Genomic DNA, 27749 nt, shown 5'->3' with positions numbered 1-27749 from the left:
AGGTTGTGATATAACATGTTATCCATTTCTCCTTTCAGACTTATTCTTTGTAATGACAGCTAACATTTCACGCAGAACTTATGTTAAAATATGTTAAAATAAATCCATATGTGATATTGTCATCATTAATGCTTAAACAATAAAATATACATCCAAGAAACTAAGGCTTTCTCAATTCCAGTTTGGCCTTTTATTTCCATTGCAGTAGGAAATGTCCCATCCCATGGGGCAAGTCGAACAGAATCTCTAATAGAGGGAGTGCAGATTGAGGGGACAGAGACATGAAGAATGGAGCCAAGACAAGAAGTCTTGGTCAAGACTCAACTTTATTGGAACAAGCACAGTTTATATAGCAAAACACCACAAGCTCTTACAGCTCTGTTTAGAAAGTTGTTCATTTCGTGAAAAACAACTCAAAGGTCAGTGCATGGAAAATGCAGCTCTGTGATCTGATAGCATGTCCCCCCACAAGGAAAAAAATACGAGTAGTGATATTAAAAGTGCATTCATAATGGTGTCACTTTTCTTCCACTAGGACAAGTTATGAAAATTAATAACACAAAACCAAAAATCAGAGCAACAGAAACAAGAAATACCACCAGCAGAGATTTGCTAACAGAAAACAAGTTATCCCTGTCCAATTAAAATAATTGGGAAAAGAGAATCCCTGTGATTAGGAAATAGAAAAAATGACATGTTCACAATCATCAGAAAGATGTGCTTATTTCATCTTTATATTAAATAAAAGTGTTTCTGAGCTTGGGGTGAAGGCTCTATGGTCAAGAGAATGCATTGCTTTTCCAGAGAATTGGATTTCACTTCCTAGCACCTGATCTTTGTTGGATCTTTCACAATCACCTGAACCTCCAACTCTAGTGAATTTGACAGACACGCAAGCCCAAGAAAAAGTAGTCATTAAAAATATTCCCACCAAAAGAATCCCAGGAATGGATGGTTTCAGGGTAGAATTCTGCCAGAATTTCAAAGAATTAATAATTATACTATCAAAATTATTGTGCAAAAAAGAAGATGAAAGCATATTTTCTAATTCTTTTTATTAAGTTGCTTTACCATGACACTAACACCACGTAAAGACACATACAAAAGAAAAAATGTTTAGGCTAATATTCCTTATGAACACACATAAGTATAAACGTTCTCCTCAAAACACGTGCAAACTAAATTCAAGAACACAACAAAAAAGATTATCCCCGTAATCAAGTTGGCCTCATGCCAGAAATCCAGGGATAGTTCAACACACATAAATTGATAAGGTAATCTAGAACATAAGCAGAATTAAAGACTAAATAAAGTCATTATTTCATTATATGCAGAAAAAAAACCTTTGAAAATTTCTATTTCTTCATGATAAAAGTCCTGGAATGATAAAGAATACAACATTTATAAAGGCAATTCACAGTCACCTCACAGCCAACAACATCTACACAGATAGAAACTCAAAAGGTTTGCACTAAAGTCAGGAACAGGACAAGGTTGTCTACTCTCTCCGTACTTATTCAATGTAGTACTTAGTCTTAGCTAGACTGAGTACTTAGTCTTTGTAGAAGATTATTATTTTAAAATAAATTATCTCAAGGAAAGACTAATTCAGGGAAGCTAAGCAGCTGATAAACATTTCCATTAGTGTAGCAGGATTAAAATTAAGACATAAAAATAAGTACCTAACTTATATACAAAGTAAAAATAGATTAAAAAGAAATCAGTGAAACAACACCTTTAACAATAGCCTCCCAAAAAAGAAATGCCTTGGGGTAACCCTAATTAAGCAAATTTTAAAATTTCTATAATAAAATCTATAAGACAAAGAAGGAAACCATACCAGATGATGGAAATATGTTTCATGATCATAGATATGTAGAATTAATATTGTAAAAATAGACATCTTGCCAAAAACAATCTAAAAACTCAATGAAATCCACATCAATAGAAGCAAATTAAAAGTCCAGACATAATTTCACACACCTCAGGACATATAAATTTTGACAAAGAAGCCAAAAATACACACTGGAAAAAGACAACATCTTCAACATATGGTGCTTGTCAAGCTGGATATAGGAGAATTGAATAGATCAATATCTACCTCCCTTCACAGAACTCAGTTCCAAATGAGAGAAGGACACCAACATAAAGCCAAATAGATGAAATCCTGTAGAAAAGAAAGTCACATTGAATAGGATACTGATAACATAGGTATTAAAACCAACCATTGAGAAATGGGACCTCACAGAAGTAACAAAACTTCTGTACAGCAACGTACATCATTGTTTGCACAAAGCAGAAGCCTATATAATGGGAAAATCTTTCCTAATATGCATCATATTTTAAGTTGAATTTTAGTTTCCTTGATGTTTAGTATGTTTTAGTTCTCCATATATCTAGAATAAGAGAGATGCTTTATTCTAGTCAAAGAAAGAGTTAACCAAGAAGACATTGCTATCCTCACCATATGTGCACCAAACTCTGTTGCACCTTATTTTATTTTTTTTAATCCACTGCTGGATTTAGGGATGGAGATTTATTTAAACCTACTAATAGTAGATGGTTTTGGTATATTAACTTGAACATACAGATCACCAAAACAAAAATAAACAGAAAAACATCAAAATTATATAAAATCACACATCAGTGGACTTACAAAACTACACATATTACAAACACCAAAGAATATGTACATGGAAGAGGATCCAAGATGGCGGTGAGCAGTGTGGACCGTGTTTGAAAGCTCCAGTGAACAATTCAGGGAATTGCACAGATTTCTGAGCCAGGAACACCAAGGTCCCCACACCACGGCAGCAGCGGCACCAGCGGCGGTGGCTGAGGTTTGCAGCTCAGAGCCTTCCAGTGGAGGCGATTGGTGTGGTGGACGGTGGGAGTTGCTGCGGGAGAGGGGAGTCTGGACAGGATTTGGGTCACGTGGTGCCTTGAGACCCAAAGTGGATTCAGCAGACAGTTCAGCCCCAGAGTCCTGGGTTTGCTCAGTGAGCTGTGCCGTGGAGAGGCTGGCTCCGCTCAGTGGGCAATTCTGCCCGAGGCACAGCTCCCCTGCTGTGACACAGGCTGGGCTGAGTGCTCACTTCCAACCCTAGACTCCAGCTCAGTGCAGTCGCAGTTTTCCTGCTGTGACGCAAGCTGGGCAGAGAGCTCAGTTCCACCCTAGGTGCTTGCTCAGCACAAACGCAGTTCTCCTGCTGTGACACAAGCTGGGCAGAGCGCTCACTTCCACCCTGGGTGCTTGCTCAGCACAGTCGCAGTTTCCCTGCTGTGAGGCAAGCTGGGCAGAGAGCTCACTTCCACCCTAGGTGCTTGCTCAGTGCAGTCGCAGTTTTCCTGCTGTGACACAAGCTGGGCAGAGAGCTCAGTTCCACCCTAGGTGCTTGCTCAGCGCAGTCGCAGTTCTCCTGCTGTGACGCAGGTTGGGCGGAGTGCTCACTTCCACCAGGTGCTTGCTCAGCGCAGTCGCAGTTTCCCTGCTGTAACACAAGCTGGGCGGAGCGCTCACTTCCACCCTAGGTGCTTGCTCAGCACAGTCGAAGTTTCCCTGCTATGACGCAGGCTGGGCGGAGTGCTCACTTCCACCATAGGCGCTTGCTCAATGCAGTCATAGTTCTCCTGTTGTGGCAGACGGTTCAGGCCCTGAGAAACTAGCTGAACTCGACCCGTGGTTCGGGCCCAGTATCCCTGGCTGGACTTGGCAGGGAACCCAAAAGGCTGTGGATACCTTGGCCTGATCCAACACTCATTCAGAGACCCAGAACAATTGCAGGACCCACAGCAAAGGGGAGCTGAGGATCACTGGCTGTGAGAGCCCAAAACCACAGGGCTAACCTCCTGACATCCACACCAGTGAAGTATCAGGGCTTACAGCCTATGGAAATTGTGAGAAAACAAGTGAATCTATCATCAGACTCCCTCCACCCAACTCTGGAAGTTACCCAACAAAAACAGAGACGGCAAGATGTCTAAGGGACAGCGTAAAAGCATACACAAAAAAACGCAAAACTACATGGCGCCTCCAGTTCCCAGCTATCCCAAAGAAAACAACCCGAGAACTCAAATACAACGGAAACACAAGAAAATGACCTCAAATCCTTGGTAATGAGGATGATAATAAAGGAAACAAATAAAATTTGAAATCAGATGCAGGAAGACGCAGCCAAGCAGGTGAGAGATATAAAAGAAGCACATAGAGTGGAACTGGAAATTTTTCAGGAAAATGTAAACAACCAGATGAAAGAAATCAAAAAAAACTGTTCAAGATATGAAGATGAAAATGGATTCAATGATAAACACACAGACAGAAGAAAAACGAGAACGTGAGGCCTCAGAGAAGAAGGCGAATGACACAGTGCTGAGCTTTTCTAACAAATTCCAAGAGATGGAAGAACGAATCTCAAGTCTAGAAGATACAATCAAAGATCTTGAAGCAACCATTAAAGAAAATGCCAAATCTGGAAAACTCCTGACACAAAACATCCAAGAAATTAAGGACACCATGAAAAGAAGAAATCTGAGGATAATAGGCATTGAAGAAAGAGAAGATATCAGACTCCAAGGCCCAGAAACTCTTCTCAACAAAATCATAGAAGAAAATTTCCCCAATCTAAAGAAAGAGATGCCTATAAACATACAAGAGGCATACAGAACACCAAATAGAATTGACCAGAAAAGAAAAACTGCCCATCACATAATAATCAAAACACAAAACATACAGAACAAAGAAAAATATTAAAAGCTGCAAGGGAAAAGGGCCAAATAGCATTTAATGGCAAACCTATCAGAATTACACCCGACTTCTCAGCAGAGACCATCAAAGCCAGAAGGGCCTGGACAGAGATCCTGCAAACCCTAAGAGACCACAGATGCCAGGCCAGACTACTTTACCCAGCAAAACTATCAATAACCATTGATGGAGAAAACAAAATATTCCATGACAAAACCAAATTCAAACAGTACCTATCCACAAATCCAGCTTTACAGAAGGTGCTAGAAGGAAAACTCCATCCCAAAGGGTCAAGCTACAACCAAAACTACTCAGGAAATAGATAACTATACCATGGCAAAAACACAACTACACAAATGCTCGACTGGAACCAATATCAATATTAAGACTCTTAATAGTCACTGGTCATTTCAAAACTCTAAAGAAAGAGATTGAAGATGACATGAGAAGATGGAATGATCTTCCTCGCTCATGGATCAGGAGAAATAACATAATAAAAATGGCCATCCTACCAAAAGCAATCTACAGATTCAATGCAATCCCTATCAAAATACCTACACAATTTTTTAAAGACATTGAAAGTTCAATTCTGAACTTCATATTGAAAAACAAAAAACTCAGAATAGCTAAGACAATCTTGTACAATAAAAGGTGCTCCAGAGGAGTCTCCATACCTGATCTCAAACTGTACTATAAAGCAATAGTAATTAAAACAGCATGGTACTGGCACAGCAACAGGCTGGTTGATCAGTGGAATCGAATCGAAGACCCAGATATGAATCCACACACATATGGTCACTTGATTTTGACAAAGAAGCCAAATCCATTCGATGGAAAAGGGATAGCATCTTCAACAAATGGTGCTGGTTTAACTGGATGTCTATGTGTAAAAAATGCAACTGGACCCATATTTGCCACCTTGTACAAAACTCAAATCCAAGTGGATTAAAGACCTCAACATAAAACCAGAGACACTAAGTCACTTAGAAGAAAAAGTGGGGAACATATTGGCACAGGAGACAACTTCCTGAACAAAACACCAACAGCCCAGGCATTAATGTCAACAATTAATAAATGGGACCTCATGAGGCTGAGAAGCTTCTGTAAGGCAGGAGACACTGTCAAGAGAACAAAGCGACAGCCTACAGACTTAGAAAAGATCTTCACCAACCCTACATCTGACAAAGGTCTAATATCCAAAATATAGAAAGAACTCAAGAAATTAAACACCACCAAACCAAATAACCCAATTGAGAAATGGGGCTTGGAACTAAACAGAGAATTCTCAACAGAGGAATATCAAATGGCTGAGAAACACTTAAAGAAATGTTCAACCTCCTTAATCATCAGGGAAATGCAAATCAAAACAACTCTGAGATTCCATCTTACATGCATCAGAATGGCTAAGATCAAAAATTCAAGCAACACCACATGCTGGCGAGGATGTGGGGAGAGAGGAACACTCCTTCATTGCTGGTGGGAATGCAAACTAGTACAACCACTTTGGAAATCTATCTGGTGCTATCTCAGAAAAATGGGAATAGGGCTTCCTCAAGACCCAGCTATTCCACTCCTTGGAATATACCCAGAAGATGCTCCAGCACACAACAAGAAAATTTGCTCAACCATGTTCATAGCAGCCTTATTCATAATAGCCAGAACATGGAAACAGCCTAAGTGTCCCTCAACAGAAGAATGGATAAAGAAACTGTGGTACATATACACTATGGAATACTATTCAGCTATTAAAAACAAGGAATTCCCGAAATTTGTGGATAAATGGATTGAGCTAGAAATGATCATAATGAGTGAGTTAACCCAGAAGCAGAAAGACTCAAATGGTATATACTCACTTATATCTGCATATTAGCCCAAGGGGCATGTCCCACGAAAGCCTTCACTTACCAGGAAACTGAGACAGAGGGGAGGACATTCTAGTGGGACTCTAGATGAGAGAAGCATGGGAGAATGGCAAAGTAGAAGGATCCAGAGGGTCCTAGAAGCCTACAAGTAGAACATTATGATAGGCAGATATGGGCACAGGGGTCCCGCTCAGTCTAAGGCACCAGCCAAGGACAATACAGGCGGTAAACCTTAAACCCCTACCCAGATCTAGCCAATGGACAGAACACTCTCCACAGTAGAGTGGAGAGTGGGATATTACTTTCTCACATACTCTGGTGCCTCAACTTTGACAATGTCCCCTGGAGGGGGAGACCTGGTGGCACCAGAGGAAGGACAGCAGGTTACCAAGAAGAGACTTGATACCCTATGAGCATATACAGGGGGAGGTAATCCCCCTCAGGAACAGTCATAGGGGAGGGGAATAAGGGGAAAATGGGAGGGAGGGAAGAATGGGAGGATACAAGGGATGGGATAACCATTGAGATGTAACAAGAATAAATTAATAAAGTATAAAAAAAGAATATGTACATTCTACTCAACAGCACATAAAATGTCTAAATATGTCACATTCTGGGAAACAAAACAAATCTTTACAACTCAAAAAGACATTTCACAATGTTAGTCCTACTGATCCATGAGCATGGGACATCTTTCCATCTCTTCATCTCTTCTTCAATTTCTCTCTTCAGAGACCTGAAGTTCTTGTCATACAGGTCTTTGACTTGCTTGGTTAGAATTACACAAAGATATTTTTATTTTATCACTTGTATAAAGGGAGGCTACCAATTTTTTTTAAGTTAACTTTGTATCCAGCCAAATTGCTGAAGGTGTTTGTCATCTGTAGGATTTCTCTAGTAAAATTTTTGAGTCCCTTTGTATGCTATCATGTCATCTGTGGATAGCAACATTTTGACCTATTCCTTTACAATTTGTATCCCCTTGATCTCCTTTAGTTTTCTTACTGCTCTAGAAAACACTATATTGAAGACATATGGAGAGAGTGGGCAGTCTTATCATGTCCCTGATTTTAGTGGAATTTCTTTAAGTTCCTATCTGCTTAATTTGAAGCTGGCTATTTGCTTTCTGTATCTTTCCTTCATTGTGTTTAGGTATGGGCCTTGTATACCTGATCTCTTCAAGACTTTTAAGATGAAAAGGTGATGGATTTTGTCAAAGCCTTTTTCGTCATCTAATTAAATGTTTTTTATTTCAGTTTCTTTATATGGTGGATATCATCAATAGATTTTCATACATTGAACCATTCCTGCACCCCTGGGATGAAATCTCCTTGATCATATTCATGTGTGATGTCTTCTTGGATTTAGTTTGTGAGTATATTATTGAGTATTTTTTTCATCACTGTTTGTAGAGGAGATTGTTTTTAAATTCTCTTTCTTCATTGAATCCTTAAAGCAATCCTTTACAATAAAGAACTTCTTTTTTGTATTTCAGATATGGCAAGCCATGATTTCAAGCTGTACTACCTAGCGATAGTAATAAAAAAAACTGCATGGTATTGGCATAGAGCAGACAGATTGATCAATGTAGTCAAATCGTTGAGCCAGAAATAAACCCACACATCTACACTCACTTGATCTTTTCACAAAGGAGTCAAAACCATACAATGGAAAAGGAAAGCATCTTCAACAAATGGCGCTGCTCTACCTGGGTGTCTACATGTAGAAGAATGCAAATAGATCGATATTTATTACACTGCACAAAACTGCAGTCCTAGTGGATCAAAGTCCTCAACATAAAGGCAAATGCACTACATTTATTAGAAAGTGTAGAATCACCTAAAATGCAGTGGTACAGGAAACAACTTTCTGAACATAACACCAACTTCTCAGACTCTAAGATAACAATTAATAAATAGGACCTCATGAAACTGAAAAGCTTCTGCAAGGCAAAGGGCAGTGTCAATAGAATGAAACAGCTCTCTACAGACTGGGAAAAGGTCTCACCAACCCTACATCTCACAGAGGGATACTATCCAAAATATATAAGAGTTCAAGAATGTGAATATGGACAAACCAAATAACCCAATTAAAAAATAGCATACACAGCTAAACAGAAAATTCTCAAAAAAAGGAATATTGAGTGGCCTAGAAACACTTAAAGAAATTCTCAGCATCCTTAGTCATCAGGAAAATGCAAACCAAAACGACTCTGAGATTCCATATGACAGCCATCAGAAATGCTAAGATCAAATATTCAAGTGATATCACATGCTGGTTGGTATGTGGAGAAAGTGGAACAATTCTCCATTGCTTGTGGGAGTGCCAACTTGTACAACTACTACTTTGGAAATCATTCTGGCACTATAACTCTCCTGAGAATATACCCAAAAGATGCTCTACCATATTGAAAGGACACTTTCTCAACTAAGTTCATAACAGCTTGATTGATAATAACAAGAATCTGGATTTAATCTAGGTGCCCCTCAACAAACAATGAATAGAAAAAAATGTTGTACATTTACACAATGGAATGGTACTCAGCTGTTAAAAACAAGAATATTATGAAATTTGCAGGCAAATGGATGGAACTAAATATATCATCCTGGTACCATAAAGCACCAGATAATTGTGCTACAATCCACAGAGCCAAAGAAGCTAAGTACCAAGGAGGGCCCAAGGGAGGATGCTCAAATCTCAATCAGATGCTTCAATTAGGCATCTGAAGAAGATGGAGAGAGGGGATGGGAGAGAACCCAGAGTGAGGATCAAATGTGGCTGACAGAGTGGGGGCTGACAAGACTAGAAAAGAGAATAGAAATCATTAGCGACCATCTCTGGGACAAGAGAAGCTCAAGGGAGTCTATGGAGGTGACCTTAGCTAAGACTTCTACATCAAGGGAGAGGAGCCTGAAGCAGCCACCTCCTGTAGCCAGGTAGGACTTCCAGTGGAGGAAGGGAACACCAATCCACCCATAAAAACTTCCTCCCCCAATTCATCCAGCTTATAAGAAGTGTAGGTATAAAAACAGAACAGAGATTGAGGAAATGTCCAACCAATGACTGGCCCAACTTGAGACTCACCTCAATGGAGAAAGACAACCATTGACGCTATTAATGACACTCTGCTGTGCTTCTAGACAGGAGTCTAACATAACCATCTTCTGGGAGGCTTCACCCAGCAGCTGATGGAAACAGATGCAGAGACCTACAGCCAAACAATAGGCGGGACTAAGGGAGTCTTGTGGAAGAGTGGAGGAAGGACAGAGGGAGCCAGAGAGGTCATGGACACCAGAACAAGTTCTACAGACTTGATTAACCTGGGCCCATAGTGGCTTACAGAGATGAAATCATAACCCAAAGAACATGTGTGGGCTGGACCTAGGCCCCCAATACATTTGTAGCCAATGTGCAGCTGGTTCTTCATGTGGGTCCCCTAACAATTATAGTAGGAGCTGTCCCTGACTCTGTTGCCTGCTTTTGGATCCCTTTCCCATAGCTGGGCTGCCTTGTCTGGTCTCCGTGGGAGAGGATGACTCAGTCCCATTGCTGTGCCATGGTGGGTTGGTACCCATCTCTGAGAAGGGGAAGGGAGAATGGTGAGGAGGGATGTGAAGATGGAACTGGGAGGAACAGAGGGGGTGGATGTGACCAGACCATAAAGTGATTAAATAAATTAACTAATGAAAAAATTAGTGCCTCACAGCAATAAAGCAGACCCCAAAATGTCTTACAGAGAAAAATATCAGAGGACTATATTGTAAAAAAAACTAAACCTGTTTTCTCTAACATAAATTAGATGATCAGTACAAAATATTTTTCAATAATAATGTTATGCATCTCTTGGTTCTTGACAGTATGTCTATTTTATATCTTGCCTAAATTATACAGTATGTTTTTTTATTATCAAATGAAATAATTACATGTCACACTTCATGTTACAATGGATATTTTCTCTTGCATTTTGTGCTTTGTTATGATTACATAAAATAGGATTATATTACCTGTGCAAGTTTTTTGTATTAAAATTTTTGATTATATGAAATACCAAACAAATTTGATGTAGCTTCTTCACTACTATTTGCAGTCTACATTTCTCCAACCTTGGATGTTTCAAAAGATAATTTCTGTAATTCACCTAATTATTCAGGTTACCTTTGGAGTGCACTAATCAACACTCTCCAGAGACAGTTAGTTCTGCTTTGCTAGAAGAATCCCTTGTGTCTGCTTTAAGGAGAAGATAAAAACATAAAACGAAAATGCTTCTTCTGAAAAGAATACTTAGAAAAGTGTTTTCTAACAATGGTGTAAAAACTTAAAATCACAAGCCATCTTTTCCTCAGAGTTACTGGAAGCCAAATGTCACTCGTCAGATTTCATAATTTCCATGGTAAGAACTTTGTTCTTTGGAGGCATTTTAGAAAATAGAAGGTACCAGGTACTTGTTGTTAGGCCTACAACTGAGAATTTCAAGTGATATTCTGTTTCAATAATTTCCACTCATATGTCACGTGCTCTCCATCTTCCACAGATGTTGGTTCTTGACTCCCACTCATACTGTGTGTCTTTTCCTGCTTCACCTAGAAAGCAAACAAAATATTGATCTTTATTGCTTCATAGCTGTAAGTATTACCTCAAATGCATTGACAATGTACCTGCTTTCTTCCCATTTTTTACTTTGCTCCCCTCTTCCTCTCCCTCCTCCCTCTCCTCATCCTCTTGAGAGTCTTAGCTACGAGACTTCCAAGACACCATACTTCTGGTTCTGAATTCCTGTTGTTTAGCAGTTTCCCTGTTCTGTTTCCACAACTTTTAGATTTACTGCTAAATGGTACGTTGTATCCAGAGACACATCTACTAAATAAAAACAAATAAATGAATAAATATTAAAACAAAGACTTTCACTTTAAGACTTTCATACATGATGTGCGCTGGCCTGGGGGTATCCACTGAGATTTTTGCTGCTCACGGGGACTGAAGGATGTCTCAACTTTCTTAGACCATGAATTTCAGAATGCATTGCTTTGGAAATTTTAATTTGGCTTTTGGCAGTTTCTATCAACACCCAAACCCATGTCACCTATCAAACCTCTCCTACTTTAGAGAATTTTTTATATATCCACATACTATGATCTTATTACTGTATGTACTTCAATTATCTTCCCAAATTTCAGCCTACACACTGTGTAAGTTTGTTATGTATGAAGATCACAAAATGTAGGCATCAGTTAGAAGTGTGAACAAATGTTCAAACTGGCAGTTTGTTCAAAACCCCATAGAGCCTTTGGGTTTGAACTTTTCAGCTGTGACCACTTGGCATTAATCAATTGTAAGTCTATTTTCTATTATGTAGCTCATGTTTTAAATTTTTCTAGTTATTCTGTGTCTAGGTTCTTTATATGTCTGTTACCATCTATAAAGTGAATAGATATTATTTATTTCAGTAAAGACACCCTATGAATGTTTTCTAAACTTTTAATATTTCCTTTCTTTTTTTTTTTTTTTTTTTTTTTTGGAGATTTCTGAGTTTGTTCCTTTAGGGTTATATAAATGTTGGCTTTGATGGTCCTGACTCACATGCTAAAGTGTTAATTTTTCTTACAGTCAAAAATAGTTTTAAATATTTTCTAAAATTAACAAATAGCATTTAAAATACTTGATTCACAAAATAAGACATCCCTTTGTTGAGAAAGTTTTAAGACTAGAATAATACTTTTCATCTTTAGGAATTTTTTTTCTGGTTTCCAGATATATCTGCTCATGTATTACAGCGAAATCCCTGTAGTGGCATTATTCTCATATACCTATGTACTTACTAGAACTATTAAGTAACTGCCTTGATACAACATAGCTGTAGATATAAGGCAATCACCAGACATGTAATGGCAATAAATATTCCTTTTTATTTAATTAATTTATTCAGATTACAATTCAATTGTTATCCCATCACTTGTATCCGCCTGTTCCTCCCTCTCTCCCACTTTTACCCTCTTCCCCGCCCCTAGACCTAAGAGCAAGGGGGACCTCCTCCTCACCATATTAAAACAGTAACTTCTTGAGTGATTTAATGTTTCAGTTTGTATATTGTAACAAGTCTCCTGTAATGTGAGGAAACAAACACATATAACAAAAATTATAATCCAGACTCATCCTGACTCTCCAACTCCTTTCACAGTTTGAGACCTGGCAGAACACAAGAAGAAATGAAAAATCGAACAACTGTGAGTGAGTTTATTCTTCTGGGATTAACGAATGACCCAAAGCTAAATACTGTGATTTTTATATTTTTATTTCTCACTTATATTTTGAGCATTACTGGAAATCTGACCATTATTACCCTCACTTTAGTAGACTCACACCTCAAGACCCCCATGTATTTCTTCCTTCGAAATTTCTCTTTCCTAGAAATCTCATTTACAACAGTTTGTATTCCTCGGTTCCTTGTGAGCATTGTAACAGGGGATATGACTATTTCCTATAATTCTTGCGTAGCCCAGGTGTTCTTCTTCATACTCCTGGGGTCAACTGAATTTTTCCTTCTGACTGCTATGTCCTATGACCGCTATGTGGCTATCTGCAAGCCCTTGCACTACACCACAATAATGAACAGCAGGGTCTGCATCCAGCTCATAATTGGCTCCTGGCTGGCTGGATTTCTCATCATCTTTCCACCTGTGATCATGGGCCTCCAACTGGAATTCTGTGACTCCAACATCATTGACCACTTCACCTGTGACTCTTCTCCCATGCTGCTCATCTCCTGCACAGACACAGCCGTCCTGGAGCTCTTGGCTTTCCTCCTGGCAGTACTCACGCTCATGGTAACCTTAACATTAGTGGTTCTTTCCTATCTCTTCATCCTTAGGACAATTCTCAGAATCCCTTCTGCTGAGCAAAGGAAAAAGGCCTTTTCTACCTGTTCCTCACACATGATTGTTGTCTCCATTTCCTATGGAAGCTGCATTTTCATGTACGTCAAAACCTCAGCAAAGGAAGGAGTGGCCTTGACTAAGGGCATAGCAGTGCTCAACACATCTGTTGCCCCAATGCTGAATCCTTTTATTTACTCCCTTAGAAACAAACAGGTAAAAGAATCCTTTAAGAACATGGTCAAGAAATGTATGTCAAATAAAACAGGATGGTAAAGAAATGCACTGTTTCATTTTTTTAAAGTACATTATATACAATGTGTATTTTCATTATTGTATTTCCTATCTACTGCTGTATTCAACTTAGCTGAATGTTTTATCTTTTCTATTTTCTATTATTTTCTATTGGCACGGCTATCATTTAAATTTTTAGACACCCTTTAAATTTTTCCAAACGTGGCTGGTTTGATGTCACCAAACTAAGAATGATGTTTTTAAAGACTGCATTTATTTTCAAAGAATTTATCTATTAAACAACACACAAAAGCTAATAACATAGCAACAAGCCACTCCGAGAAATCATCTCCCTCCGTATAATTACTAATTACAGTGAGCTCTTGCATGAGGCCAAGTCCTCATCTCAGCACTGTGGCTACTTCCTGTTGTATTGCTGAAGATCTGTTTATATTAAACGTTGGCCTGTGTGGCTCAGTGCACAGCTGCTATGTCTTCATTGTGTGTTTCATACTTCAATATGGGACCTGGTGCTTATTTTGGCTCAAATTCTAAATGTTGCTCTAAAACCCTCTGTGTTATCTCCATCAGGCTACCAAACCGTGACCTTTAAGCATACTGAATATTATTTTTATATTTATTCGCTAATTCTGAACTTTGACCTCCCTAAAGTATCCTGGAAAAAGCCTCTAGCCATCTGTTTCCAAAACTATGGGTTTCTCTGGCAATGAAAAGTTATATTTGTTCTGTATCCCAAGTAGTTCGTAAAATTCCTGGCATATCTATATCTTAAGTTGTTTTCTAATATCTCTTATCGTTTAGTCTTTTTACGTGTGTTGGCTTTTTGTAGACTTTGGAGGACACAGGGCTAAGAACGCTTGCTATATGCACTGATAGTCACCTTCCCAATAAAAGTTCTTAGTGGAGGGTGTGTGTGTGTGTGTGTGTGTGTGTGTGTGTGTGTGTAAAACCAACATTCTCAGTCTGCATACTACTTCTATGTATACATTTTCAAGGTAAACTACACAGAACTTACCTTAAAGGTTTATATTTATATTAATAATCTATAAATGAAAATAAGTATAGATCTCTCCAGGTAACTTTACTGAGAAATGTATTTAATGTCAATAGAAGGGAAGTTAGGTAAGAGACCCATAACTGTTTTCATAGTAAAAACTTTGGTACTTTTTCCTCATTAGATTGTTTCTGGGCTTTTAAAACTAGATTTTAGAGTTTACAAACTTGGTTCAGATCCAGGCATGGTTCATGGACCTTTTGTCCCAGCACTCAGGAAGCAGAGGAAGGTGGATCTTTGTCAGTTGGAGGCCAGACTGATCTATCTACATAGTGACAGCAAGGACAGCAAGAGCTACATAATATAGCTACTTCATCTAAAAGAAAAACTCTTCTTCCATGTTTTATGGCTTAATGGTTTGTTCAGTTTGACAGCTGATCCTTAGAGTTCCTTGATCTAGTATTATCCTACTTATCCCAAGTAAAAATACTTAGTTTGATAATAGACAATTATATTATGAAATTGTTTCTGAAGCAATCGTTTTAACAAAGTGGGTATGGTGTTTCTTCTTCAAGTGAACGTTTTACTAGAGCTTTGTTTCAATTCACTTTCTTTAAGGTTCATCTTAATTTAAAAGAAAAGGGCTGTCATGAAGAAAAATGAAAAGTAGCAAATAGTGACAAAAATATGGGAGGAAGAGTCCTTATATACTTTATGAGGATATAAATTAGTTCTGCTGTTATAGAAATTAATATGGACACTCAAAAAACAATAAAATTTTTAAAAAACAAAAAAATAAAAAAAATTTTAAAAACCCAATGAAATTTGAGCTAGTGTAAGACTCAGATAAACAATCCCTGGGTATTCACTTGAAGGAGCCCAAACTAATATACAACATAGATCCTCGCATACCTGTGTCATAGTCACATTTGCAAAGCCACAAATTCAGTCTCGGTGTCCTACAACAAATAAGCAGATAAATACAAATGTGGCATATGTACATGATGGAGTATTATTTAACCATAAATAATTATTAAAATGTCTTCCAGAAAACTGATTGAGTGAGGCTCAGAAAGACTGGAACCCCATACCTCCTCTCATATACGGAATCTAGTTTTGTTTTGTTTCATCTCAGACTTGAAACCGGAAGGACTATTTGGAAGAGGTGAGGCAGACCACCTGTTATTCCATCTATTAACTACAATTTTATCTTTGATTAGCATCACAAAGTATGAACCACAGGCTGGCAATTCCCATGATTTCGGTGCCTGTATTAGCTGGAAACCTGGAGTGTATGGCGCTAACGAATTGTCTGAATCTAACTGTGAAATAACCAGTCTTATGTCAGACTTGCTCACGTAAAGGCAGCTACTACTCCTTAGATTCACTCAGCTAGAACTCATGGTCTTTCCCAAGGTTCCTCACATCCACTCTGAAAAAAAAATTGTCTCTTTATTTTGATCTGTGGTATGGATTCTCCAGTTGGAAAATGTTCTTATGGCACAGCTATGTCCCAAAACCTACATTTCCGTTTTTCTTATTGAAAACTACTAAAGAACCAAAGTGAGTGTCTTTCCACTAAAAAATACTGAGAGGATAACTTGAGGCAAACTTCTCAGCCAGCCATCTGTCCATCATCAGGCTTTCTATTTGCTTCCTGGGAAGCCTCACACCACAGATGGCGTTCTATATTCCTATACTACACATGGCTCCCAGACTACACCGTTGACAAAATCAATTAGTCAGACGTGCGCTCGTTTTTCTGTCTCTAGCGATGTGTATGCTGTGTTTCCCTCTAACAGATTCCTCTAGTGTTATACTCCAAAGGGGGTGAAACATGAGTGAGGAATTCCAGGAGACTTTCTGAAACCCTGTATGACTAAACTATATCAGAAAAGTCACAATATACACAGAATTTAAATGACACAACAAAAATTTTGGAAGTATGGTAACCCGACTTTTCTCATCATTACTAATTGGAGTTTAGATTAGAAAGATGATTTGTAATAATGAAGAACCTTAAATGCTTAATATTTTAATAATTGATTTATTAAAGTGATTTAGCCTGATAAAAGGAATAAAAGTGAAGCAATATTTCTTACCCAAAGCAGTAAATTTCATTTATTACAGATAATCAGCAAAGTAAGTTGAGACTATGCCTGGAAAGAGATAAAACTGGCTATCAATATCCACACCAGGACTCACCTTTCTAAATCAAAGAACCCAACTTTTTTTTTATTATGTCATGGATACGTTTTTGTAAATTCTTACCTCAGTTTTTATGTCTACACAGTCCTCAATTTGTCACCACATAGTTCAGAAATAACACTCAACCAGCCTCATGAGAGACTATATTTTCCTAGCTGACTTAAAGAAAAACATTTACAATTCAAAAAAAATTAATTTCCATATGCTATCATCAAAAATATATTCTGATTTTCATTTATACTTTTCATTTATTTATTATTTTAATCTATTTACAGCCTGATCCCAGCTCCCTCCCTCCTCCCTCCCAATCCTGCCCTCAAACCCCCTTCCCCATTCTGCCTCTCCTTTTTCTCAGAGAAGGGGAGGTCCCCAAGGGGTTTCAACTTTCAGAGTGGGGATAAAATATATTTTAACTTATAAAATACAAGTTGATTATTTCTAGCCCTACCAACTTTGGCTACAAGCTTTCAATTCAAATAGATGACCTGTTTGCTACTTCTTCTGTCTAATAATGTAACGTTCACGCTTTCTAATTATTTCTTTCATTTTGAGATTAAAATATAACTGCATCATTCCCCTCTTCTTGTTTGAACACATCTAGTAAAACTGCGCACCTAGAGTAAAAACACTAACACATATTTGAAATGCTATTAGCCGCTGCCATTCATTTATCTTCAGACCTATCGGAGTCCAGAGTTTAGCCTTACCAAATACATCGTAAGTTACAGAGTTTATTGTTCTGCACTTACAGATGACTTGGGGCTCGGAGCTGTGAACTTCCCCCTTTTGCTGCCCACATACCTACTGAGTGACCACCATTCCACTGACACTGTCAAATGTTCACTTGAGAACTCCCATGTGTTTCTTTCTTGGCAAATTCTCTTGTTTGTTTGTTTGTTTGTTTGTTTGTTTTATTATAATTTATTCACATTGCATCCCAATTGTAATCCCCTCACTCTTAATTTCCCTGTGCCCATCCTCTTTCCCCCTTCTGTCCCATTCCCCTCCCCTAGACCTCTCACAGGTGGGGTCCTCCTCCCTCACCTTCTGACCACAGCCTATCAGGTCTCACCTGGACACTCTGCATCTGCTTCCTCTGTGTTCCCACAGGGCCTCTCCTCCTAGGGGCAGTGGAAGAATGGATAAAGAAATGCTTACACAATGGAACACTATTTAGCTATCAAAAACAAGGAAATCTTGAAATTTGCAGGCAAGTGAATGGAACTAGAAAACAGAATCCTGAATAAGGTAACCCAGACCCAGAGAGACACGCACGGTATATACTCACTTATAAGTGGATACTAGCCCAACATAGGTGTCCTCTGAGAGACTCCACCCAGCGGGGGATCGGGACAGATGCTGGGACTCCAGCCAGACTCTGGGCGAAGCTCTGCGAGTTGTACTGAAGAACTTAGGGATGAAAGGATGTTGGGGGGTGTCAGGAGCTCCACAAGGAGACTATCAAGGCTGATGGATCTGGACCCAGGGGGGCTGCACAAACTGATGCACCAACCAAGGGCAGTGCATGCAGAGAACCTAGACCCTTGTTCAGATTTAGCCGGCGGACAGCTCATTCTTCTTGTGGAAAGGGGGAGGGGGGAGTGGGAATTTCTCTCTTTAAATTTCTCATTACAACAGTCTGCAGTCCATGATTTCTCATCTGAATAGCTACAGGGAACACGGCTATTTAGAGTAATGCTTGCACGACTCAGTTTTCTTGGGTATTTTTTATTTCTCCTACTGGGAGTGACATATGTTTTTCTACTGGCTGCAACGTCCTTTGATTGTTTTGTGCCTCCGCAACTACACAGTTGACCATGGCAACAAGGTCAGCAGTCATCTCGCAGTTGCGCCCAGGTCAGCTGGTTTTCTCATCATTGCCCCCTAGTGCTCATCGGCCTCCAGCTGGGATTCTGTCGCTGCAACATCCTCCACCACTTCACCCATGACTCTTCTCCCACGCTGCAGGTCGCTTGCACCGATACACAGACGGCGTTTTTCTTAGCAGTATTCACCCTCATAGTAACGTTGGCCTTGCTGATTCTCTCCTACACCTGCGCCCTTGCACCAGTGCTGAAAATACCCTCTGCACAGCAAAGGGAAAAGGGCTCTTCCACTTGTTCCCCGTGTGGTTTTGATTTTCTTTCTTACAGACGTTGCAAAATAAGGTGTCGCTCTGTTGATCCCGTGCTGAATCCTTTGTCTACATCTTAAAGAACCAGCAGGCCCGAACAGACACTTAACAACTTCACCAAAAGCTGTAGTCATCCCACCAACGCTAATCATTCTGAAATAATATGTAGTTGAAGCCACAAATATACCATAAACAGATAGAAATCCCTTCCGGATAGTGGGTACACACACAAATGAGTAAAGAGCACCAAGGTTCATAAGTTCCTTTATAGTTTATTTTTGTGCATTCAAATGCATGTTATGGCCCTCTTGATTTTTCTCTTTTTTTAATGTATATTTTATTTATTATAATTTAGTCACATTACATCCCAATTGTTATCCCCTTGCTTGTATCTTCCTGTCCCCACCTTCCCTGCCTCTTCTGCCTATTCCCCTCCCCTAGATTCTGATAGAGAGGAGGGCCCTACTACCCTAACTGTCTGGCCTATTAGGTCTCATCAGAATAGCCTGTATCCCCTTCCTCTGTGTGCCCACTAGGTCTTGTTGCCAAGGGGCAGTGACCAAATAGTGGGCACCAGAATGCAGGCCAGAGGTTCAGCAACAGTACCCCCCCTCCCCTCCCCACATGGAGAATCCACAGCCCATCGGACTTGGTACTCTGCGTGCCTTGTCCTTTGATGGTGCATCAGTTTGTGCAGGCCCCACTGTGTCCACATCTGCAAGCCTTGATGGTCTCTCCTGTGGAGATCCTGCTCACTCCCAGACCTTCCATCCTTCCTACTCTTCCCTACAACTCTCAGCACTCAGCCCAGAGTCCAGCTTCAAGCCCCTGTATCTGTCCTAATCCCCCACTGGGTGGAGTCTCTCAGAGGAGATCTATCTTGGCCTAATATCCACTTAGAGTGAGTATATACCATATGTATCTTTCTGCGTCTGGTCACCTCACTCAGGATGACCATTTCTAGTTCCATCCATTTGCCAGCAATTTTCATGATTTCCTTGTTTTTAATAGCTGGATAGTATTCCACTGTGTAAATGTACCATAGGTTCTTTGGCTGAGGGACATCTAGGTTGTTTCCAGCTTCTGGCTATTATGAATGAAGCTGTTATGACCATAGTTGAACAAATGTCCTTGCTGCATGGTGGAGCATCTTTGGGGTGTATGCCCAGGAATGGTATAGCTGGGTCTTGAGATAAAGCTATTCACAATTTCCTGAGAATGCACCAGATTGATTTCCAAAGTGGTTGTACAAGTTTACACTCCCGCTGGCAATGGGGGAGTGTTCTGCTTTCTCCACATCCTCCCAGAATGTGCTGTCACTTGAGTTTTTGATCTGATGGTTGTAAATGGCATCTCATTTTATGTTCATCTCTTTCATACATATGAAGCATTTTGAGATTGTAAGTATTTGTAAAAAATAATAATAATAATAATAAATGGCACTTGTTTTAAAAGAGCTACATAAAATAAACCCAGTCTTCACAAACCTTAAATTCAGTGGGCTGATTCACTACCACAGAAACTTCTCCTGAGTGGTAGGCCTTTACTCCAGAGGAAATTCTTTTTGTCACTTTCCATATGTAGGTGGGCTATAAAGGTTCCATCTTGAACAGAGCGCTCTGAAGACCTGAGGTAACCAGGGGTGCAGCAATCCAGGAGCACCCTTCCAAACCTCTGGGTGGGACACTGGAAAGTCAGACACTGAAACGCTGAGAAGTTTAAGCAGCACAGGCTCAAACTTTGAGGGGTGAGGCAACCAGGGTTCCTGCCTTCTGGACTCCATTACCTGCAAATAATGGCAAAGACTGAGCCCGGGGACCATGACCAGAGGACGCTAGGACTCTGAGCCTTCAGAGCTATGTCCTGCTATGTGTAGTTCACTGCTGGCACTGAAAACTGGGAGCCCAGATCCAGAAGGCTGTTTCATTTCTGTAGCCTCCTCCCTAGTGCAGGGTGGTTCGCTACCGGGGAGGATCTCAGAGTGAGAACAGCAGGAATAAGTCTGGGTTCCATTAGTTTACCTGCTCCAGAGCAGACATAAGCTCTGTCTGCCTCCCTCACACTCCAGTGTCCTGAGAACACCCCACAGATAGATGTTAGGTATTCCGGAGTACACAACCAGACAGTCTTTATGAATGAGAGGATGCTTAGCCCAGAAACACGCAGACCAGGGAGATTGGCTCAAAGTAGGGGTAGCTTCTAAAGTGAATGCAGATAAAACAGGTCACTGCCTCCAGACAAACTTAAACTCAGCACCAGCCTGAATGTTAATAAAAGGAAAGGGTAATAAAAGAGCCTTGTTTCTATTGCACTAACCAAGGACAATACAATGAACCCCTACTCTGACCTACCCAATGGACAGGACATTCTCCACAGGTAAGTGGAGAGTGGGGGCTGACTCTGACATGAACTCTGGTGCCCCGTGTTTGACCACCTCCCCTTGGTGGGGAGGCCTGGTGGCACTCAGAGAAAGAACAAGCAGGCTACCAAACAGGCTTTAATATTTTTCTTTTTGTCTTACTGTTTTAGTCTAGCTTTCCCTTCATTTCTCCAGTGCTTATAGGATTTTTTAACATTTCTTTTCTTACCTTTTCCTAGTTTCATTCACATATACTTGAATCCTACAAAAGAATTTTTTTCTCCTTATATTCTTTTTCCATTCTTTTTCCCCTATCCCCTTCTTTTATCTGCTCATTCATTGAAATTACTTTTATTTCAAATAACTTTTATGGTAATAGCTTACTCTACATTGCTCCTGCCTCTACTGTAGAGTTCTCTAAGGCCTAAGAGGAGGAATTTAATACAGAAATCCCACTTTAAAACTAAGTGGTCCTAAATCTCTCACTCTGTACATTGTCCAGTTCTGGATATCTGTATTTGTTTGCACATACTGCGAGAGGAAGCTTCTCTTATGATGACTGAGGAAGACACTATTTGAGTTTAACAGAATATCATTAGGAGTCATTTTATTGATACTTTCCTTTAACTAAACTATCTATATTGGGGAAATTTTGGTTTTCTCCTAATTCTGTCTAGTCTCAGGCTCTTGGTCATCTCGGCGGTGTCAAGCATGGGTTCCATCTCAAGGAGTGGGTCTTAATTCTAGTCGGATAGGGGTTGATTACTCTCACCAGTGTTGTGCCACAATTTCACCAGTGTGTTTTTCAGGCCACTATTGTAGGTTGTGAATTTTGTAGCTGGCAGAATTCAGAGCACATACCAGTACCATAAACACTAGGCAATAGGTGTGAAGGTTGTAGGTAGCATCAGATCTTGCTGTGGACACAATAAGACAACTGTCTGTACTCAATCTGTTTTATAGACTTAAATGCTTTCATCTTCCACTATGCAGTCTTAGGATCAAAGGAGGGAAGGGGCTCACTGCAAGTGCAGACCACTTCCTGAAAGAATGCCCTTGTAACTTGTGAGCTTTTTCAAGCGTTGTATCGTATACACGTCTTCTCTCAAACAAACACAAAGTATTTCTGAGATTGGATCTCCACCCTTGAAGCTGGGTTTTACTATGTAACCTAAACTGGTCTTCAAACGATATACAGCCTAGGTTGGATTCACACTTGTGACCCATCTAACTCAGCAACTATGGTCAGCTATGCAGTTGTATTAATCATGTAACCTTAGGTCATGAAAGTGGGTTTAGTTTGTATGGTCATCTGCTGACTCAGTCAGATATTTATCCTCTGCCAAAATATCAAACAAAGAGTTGCTTCTCAAAAATACAGTGGTTATCTTTTTTAATTTATTCAGATTACAACTCAATTGTTATCCCATCACTTGTATCCTCCCATTTCTCCCTCCCTCCCGCTTTCACTCTATTCCCCTCCCCTAGTTCTATGACTGAGGGGACCTCCTCCCTGACTATATGGTCATAGGCTATCAAGTCTCATCTTGGTAGCCTGCTTATTCTTTCTCTGAGTGCCACCAGGACTCCCCACCAAAGGGAGGTGGTCAAATATGGGCTACCAGAGTTCATGTCAGTCTGTCCTCACTCTCCACATAACTGTGGAGAATGTCCTGTCCATTGGCTTGATCAGAGTATGGGTTCAATGTTTACTACTTGTATTGTCCTTGGTTAGTGTAATAGTTTGAGCAGAACCCCTGGGCCCTGATCCACCCACCACCATGTTCTTCTTGTAGGCTTCTAGGACCCTCTGGATCCTTCTATTTCCCATTCTCCTATATTTCTCTAGAAGGCGCAGATTTATTATGAATACTTTTCCCTTCTGCAGGTCTCCTGCAGCTCAGAACTTTCCAGAGTCTCAAAATACCAATTCAGCCATAGCCACTCTTTCAGATCCCTATATAGTTATAAAAATCCTGTGACATAGTTATCTGCATTGATGCCTGGACCAACCAAATGCCAAACTTGCTATGGGAACATGGAAATGCCAGCTTTACATATTTAGACAGGTGTGAGTTTGTACCCTGGAACAGTAGGGACCGTTGCCAAGGCAGATGATGTTGGGAAGCCATGGAGAGGGGGATAGCAAGGTAAAGAGGTCTAGCCAGGGAAGCGGGGGGAGGTTGTTCCTCTAGTTAGAGAAGAGTGAGGGAGACAAAACAGTCCAATGAGGGAAGGGGGTAATTTAACAGTAAGGATATCATGAAAAGCCATAAGAATTATCTACTATTAATTATCAGCTGAAAGTCTAATATACAGAATTCAGTGTAAAAATATACTCATATCATTTAGTGCACTTTACTCATCTAGGCTGATAATACTTCCTTCAAGAGCCAAAGATCGCCTAAGAAAAACTGCAACACCGGATATGAGAAGCCATCTTCTGAGTTGTAAGTCAGAGTTGTCCAAAAGAATAAAAAAAAAAATTATGGGCTCTTGTTTTGGCCCTTGTTTCCCACCACCCCCCCACAGGTAGAAGGTTAAGTCCCTCTGTTAAAGACACCATGTACTTCAGAGAGGGGTCCCAGAGATGCCTCACTAAAACTAACATGAATGCCTCCTCCCTGCGGACTAGATCTCTAGGTACCAAAAGATGCTACGTAAGATTCCAGAGGTGTGAGAGGCAGTCAATAGACCTGCCCAGCTATGATGCCTATGAACCACAAAAACTACCAGCATGGACAATAAGCCTAAGGGTGCAGTAGTGGTACACATACCTTGATGGTAACCAAAAGATCTCTCTTTGGACTTAAGACTGCTCAAAAAAAAAAAGGAAACCATGCCTTGGTTCTAGAAATCTAGCCAACTATTCAGAGCAGGTGTAGTCATGGATCTTGGAGGAGAACCTACAGTCATGATGTACTAACCCAGTAGAATCTGTAGCAACAGTCTAAACATTGGTCCTTAAACTCACAGACAAGAGTGGCCCTCACACCTTATCAAGGAAACTTCTTTTTACAGGCAATAGATGGACACCATTGCAGAAGACTACAACTACTCAAAGTGCACAGTTGTGGCTATGTCTACAAAACCCTCCTACATTAAGGCTCAGGGGACACACAGAAGAGGAGGTGTAAAGACTTTACTAACCAGAGGATGAGGAAGTTTGTTGTGAAACTATGATTCCTAATAATATCAGAATCTACACCCATAAAGCTGCCTAAACAATAACTTAATTAAAATTAACGGAACAAAGACAACAGTAGACATGTCAAAGGAATGGGGAAAATCATGAGGTTCCAATGATACACCAAAAAAAAAACAGGCAAATAAGGAATGTTGAGGATGGAAGAAATAGTGTTCCCTAGGGGAGAGCACATCAATTAATTATCCAAAGGTCAGCCCTGAAAATATAAGTAATATTATACAGTCTGGATGTTTATATATTTGCTTATAATAAAAAAGAGACTTTGCATTTTAAAAAAGAGCAAGGAGAGCATACAAAAAGGTTTGGATGGAGTAAAGAGAAGGGGAGATGATCTGTTTCAATTATAATGTCAAAAAAGAAAAAGAAAAACAGTTTTAAAAGAGAGTGAGAGACACTGTCCCTATTAGCATTGTCTCCAAAACCGTGTCACTGCTGTCTTTACACACGCCTAGAAAAAAAAGCAAAAACACATGTACCACAACTTGTGTTTTCATCACTCATGCTGACACCTCTGTCACCAGAAAGAAATGAGAGCTGAATTTATGGAGGGAAAGAGCACAAGCAAGAGAAGCTTCCGCCTCGCTTCTGCCTTCCCTTCCTCCTGCAGGAGCTTCCGTTTGGCATAAGCCATGTCATGCGCAGACCCTGAGCTATGAATGAACTTGGAAGATGTAATCTTTGGCTTTCTAAACTCCAGAAGACATGAAAGCAGGCATGCATTGTGAGTTAGGATACAATTCAATGAGAACTCTGCAATTTATGCCAAAAACACTCCATGTACCAATCTTTTCCAAGCCTAAAACAATCACTATAAAGAAAGTGAAATCATCTCTGTTTCTTGAAGTGGAAAAGAGCTGCACTGAGCAACCAAATGAAAAGCAAATATGATCATCATTTGGAGATGTGGGAAAAATAACATTATGAAATAAAGTAATCACGGTGTGTTCAAGGTCTTTCTAAATAAGCAAAACTTCAGTTCATATATGCCTGCAGGAACTAGTAAAAACTAGGACATAAATTTGAAGGAAAAATGGTGAGGAGTGCATAGGAGGGCTTGGAGGGAGGAAAAGTGTAGTGGATGTAAACTTGCTTTTGTTTTGATCCCAAGTGTGGGATGGGGAACAGACTTGTGAGAGAACAGGTGATGTTTATCCACTTAGAAGTCAAACCACTTCAGGGGGTGGGTGGGGCCTTGATTTTTGTCAGCTGAAAAACATCCTAGTACAGACTCTGAGAGGAGATAGATAGATAGATAGATAGATAGATAGATAGATAGATAGATAGATAGATATAGATATAGATATATATGAGCCCACAACAGGAGGCTGGGGCTTTTTGGGTCTTTGTATTGTTTGGCTGTTCATCGCTCCACTTCGAGACACTCCTAGAGAGAATGGTCCCAGCAAACGCTTTGAGGCTCCAGGTTCTAGCAACTGTGGTGGAATTGTTGGTCTGCTGAAATCCTGCTGATTACACTTGGGGAATCACTCCCAGGAACTGAGTCAAAAAAAAAAAGGTCTACTTCTCCTGTTCCCATAAACCTCCTCTCTCTCCTAACTAGGTTAGGTGGGTTGGAAGGGAGACATAAGCATTAAAGAACTCCAAATAAAGTAGATTTGGAAAAGGTGAAGCCTACAGAAAAGGAATGGGTAAATGTAATTAAATTATAGTTTCTAAAATAAACAAAAATTAAACATTAAAAAGAAAGGTCATGTAGAGAAGCTAGAGCACTTACTAAGTAGTTCAATGCTCGGAGTTAAGGAAAGACATGGGTTAAAATGATTAGTCGTATTTTGTCTGAACGATTGGGCTTAAACCACCCACTTACCTGGGGGGAAAGCGTAGGAGGGAAATAAGAGCCACCAGAGGCAAAGTAACTTTGGGCTGGTTCTAAACCATCTAAGGTAAGAATGCTAGTTGTATACATAATTAGAAGCTAGGGCCGAGGTCATACATGTGGGACTTGTAGAGGTTAAATAAAGTACTTAGGAAAAGATAGACAAGAAGTGCCTCCATTATTAAGTAAAATGAAGATAAAAAAAAAAAAACACAGTTGGGTGAAGCAATGAGAGGCTGGTCGGTGATTTCAATGAGAGACTTCATACACGGGAATAAATGTCCTAGTGGAGACCCTCCAGCTTCGTGTCATCTGTGGCCAAGGAAACAGAAGAGAGGAGGTCATAGCATCCAGGAGAGGGAACGGGAGAGAGGAAAGCAGGTCAGCCATTAAATAATATTTTAAGAAAAAAAAAAAGAAGACGGATAAAAGCCAACATTGGAGAGATAGACACAATTATCTCGTCCGTGACACTGCTATAGCTCAGGGCCTCCAAGGTCCCCTTGGAATTAAGGCATTATACCAACCTCAAAATAGTTGGGGCACCAGAGACTACCACTTTCAAAAAGGAGGAAGGAAAGGGCAGCCTCCTCTGTGCCCAGCATCCCTTGCCCTGACTGGTGGACCATTTCTACATATCCTGGGTAAGGGCCCCACACAATGCAGTACATTGGGCTTTTGTCTGATAAAACCGGACTCTACCAGAAACAGAAAGGGCAGGGAAGGACCCACTCGGGTCTCAGAACCCTGGGGTTGAGGATCATTTACTGTTCCTGAGCACAGGAGAAAAGAATCATGGAAGGGTTTCTCAGTCTTAACTGTTTATATGCAGATGAATAGTTCGGATGTCACCGTGCTTGCTTGGCAGTGGGGAATTTCTTCCAGATAAAATTGCACACAACAGAAAAAGCCTGTGTATATACAAACAGTGCAAACCTTTGATGTGTAAGGTAAGCAAATACACTATTGTTGGGAGACATGCCATATGGCAGGTCATGGTTATATGCTGTGTCTGTTTGTGCTGTGTAGGGTGAAGCAATGGGCTACATGTGGGTCTGAGCATTTCCATGTGGCCTGTCAGGTGGTAATCATAGCTTCTAGATCTCCACGACCAACACCTTTCAGACTTCTCCTAACGGTCTCCATCTCAGGATTTACAGACAGAGCTGCCTACATCCTACTCTGCTGCCGTACACCTGCCCTGATGAATGCGCGCACACACACACACACACACACACACACACACACACACACACACACACACATACACACACATATGCAG

General features: G+C 40.2%; 1 protein-coding gene across 1 annotated transcript; it reads left to right on the top strand.

The window, feature by feature from the left end:
* Positions 1 to 12806: 12806 nt before the first annotated feature.
* Positions 12807 to 13748, top strand: LOC311584213 (olfactory receptor 6C76-like; the record flags this gene model as incomplete). The annotated part of the gene is made up of 1 exon (XM_084758313.1): positions 12807 to 13748. The coding sequence occupies one exon, from the start codon at positions 12807 to 12809 to the stop codon at positions 13746 to 13748; it is 942 nt and encodes a 313-aa protein (XP_084614439.1).
* Positions 13749 to 27749: the final 14001 nt, after the last annotated feature.

This window comes from Acomys minous (genome assembly GCF_964271855.1).
Source record: "Acomys minous genome assembly, chromosome: 15".
Lineage (NCBI taxonomy): Eukaryota > Metazoa > Chordata > Mammalia > Rodentia > Muridae > Acomys > Acomys minous.
This window is presented reverse-complemented; position numbering and strand designations above follow the sequence as displayed.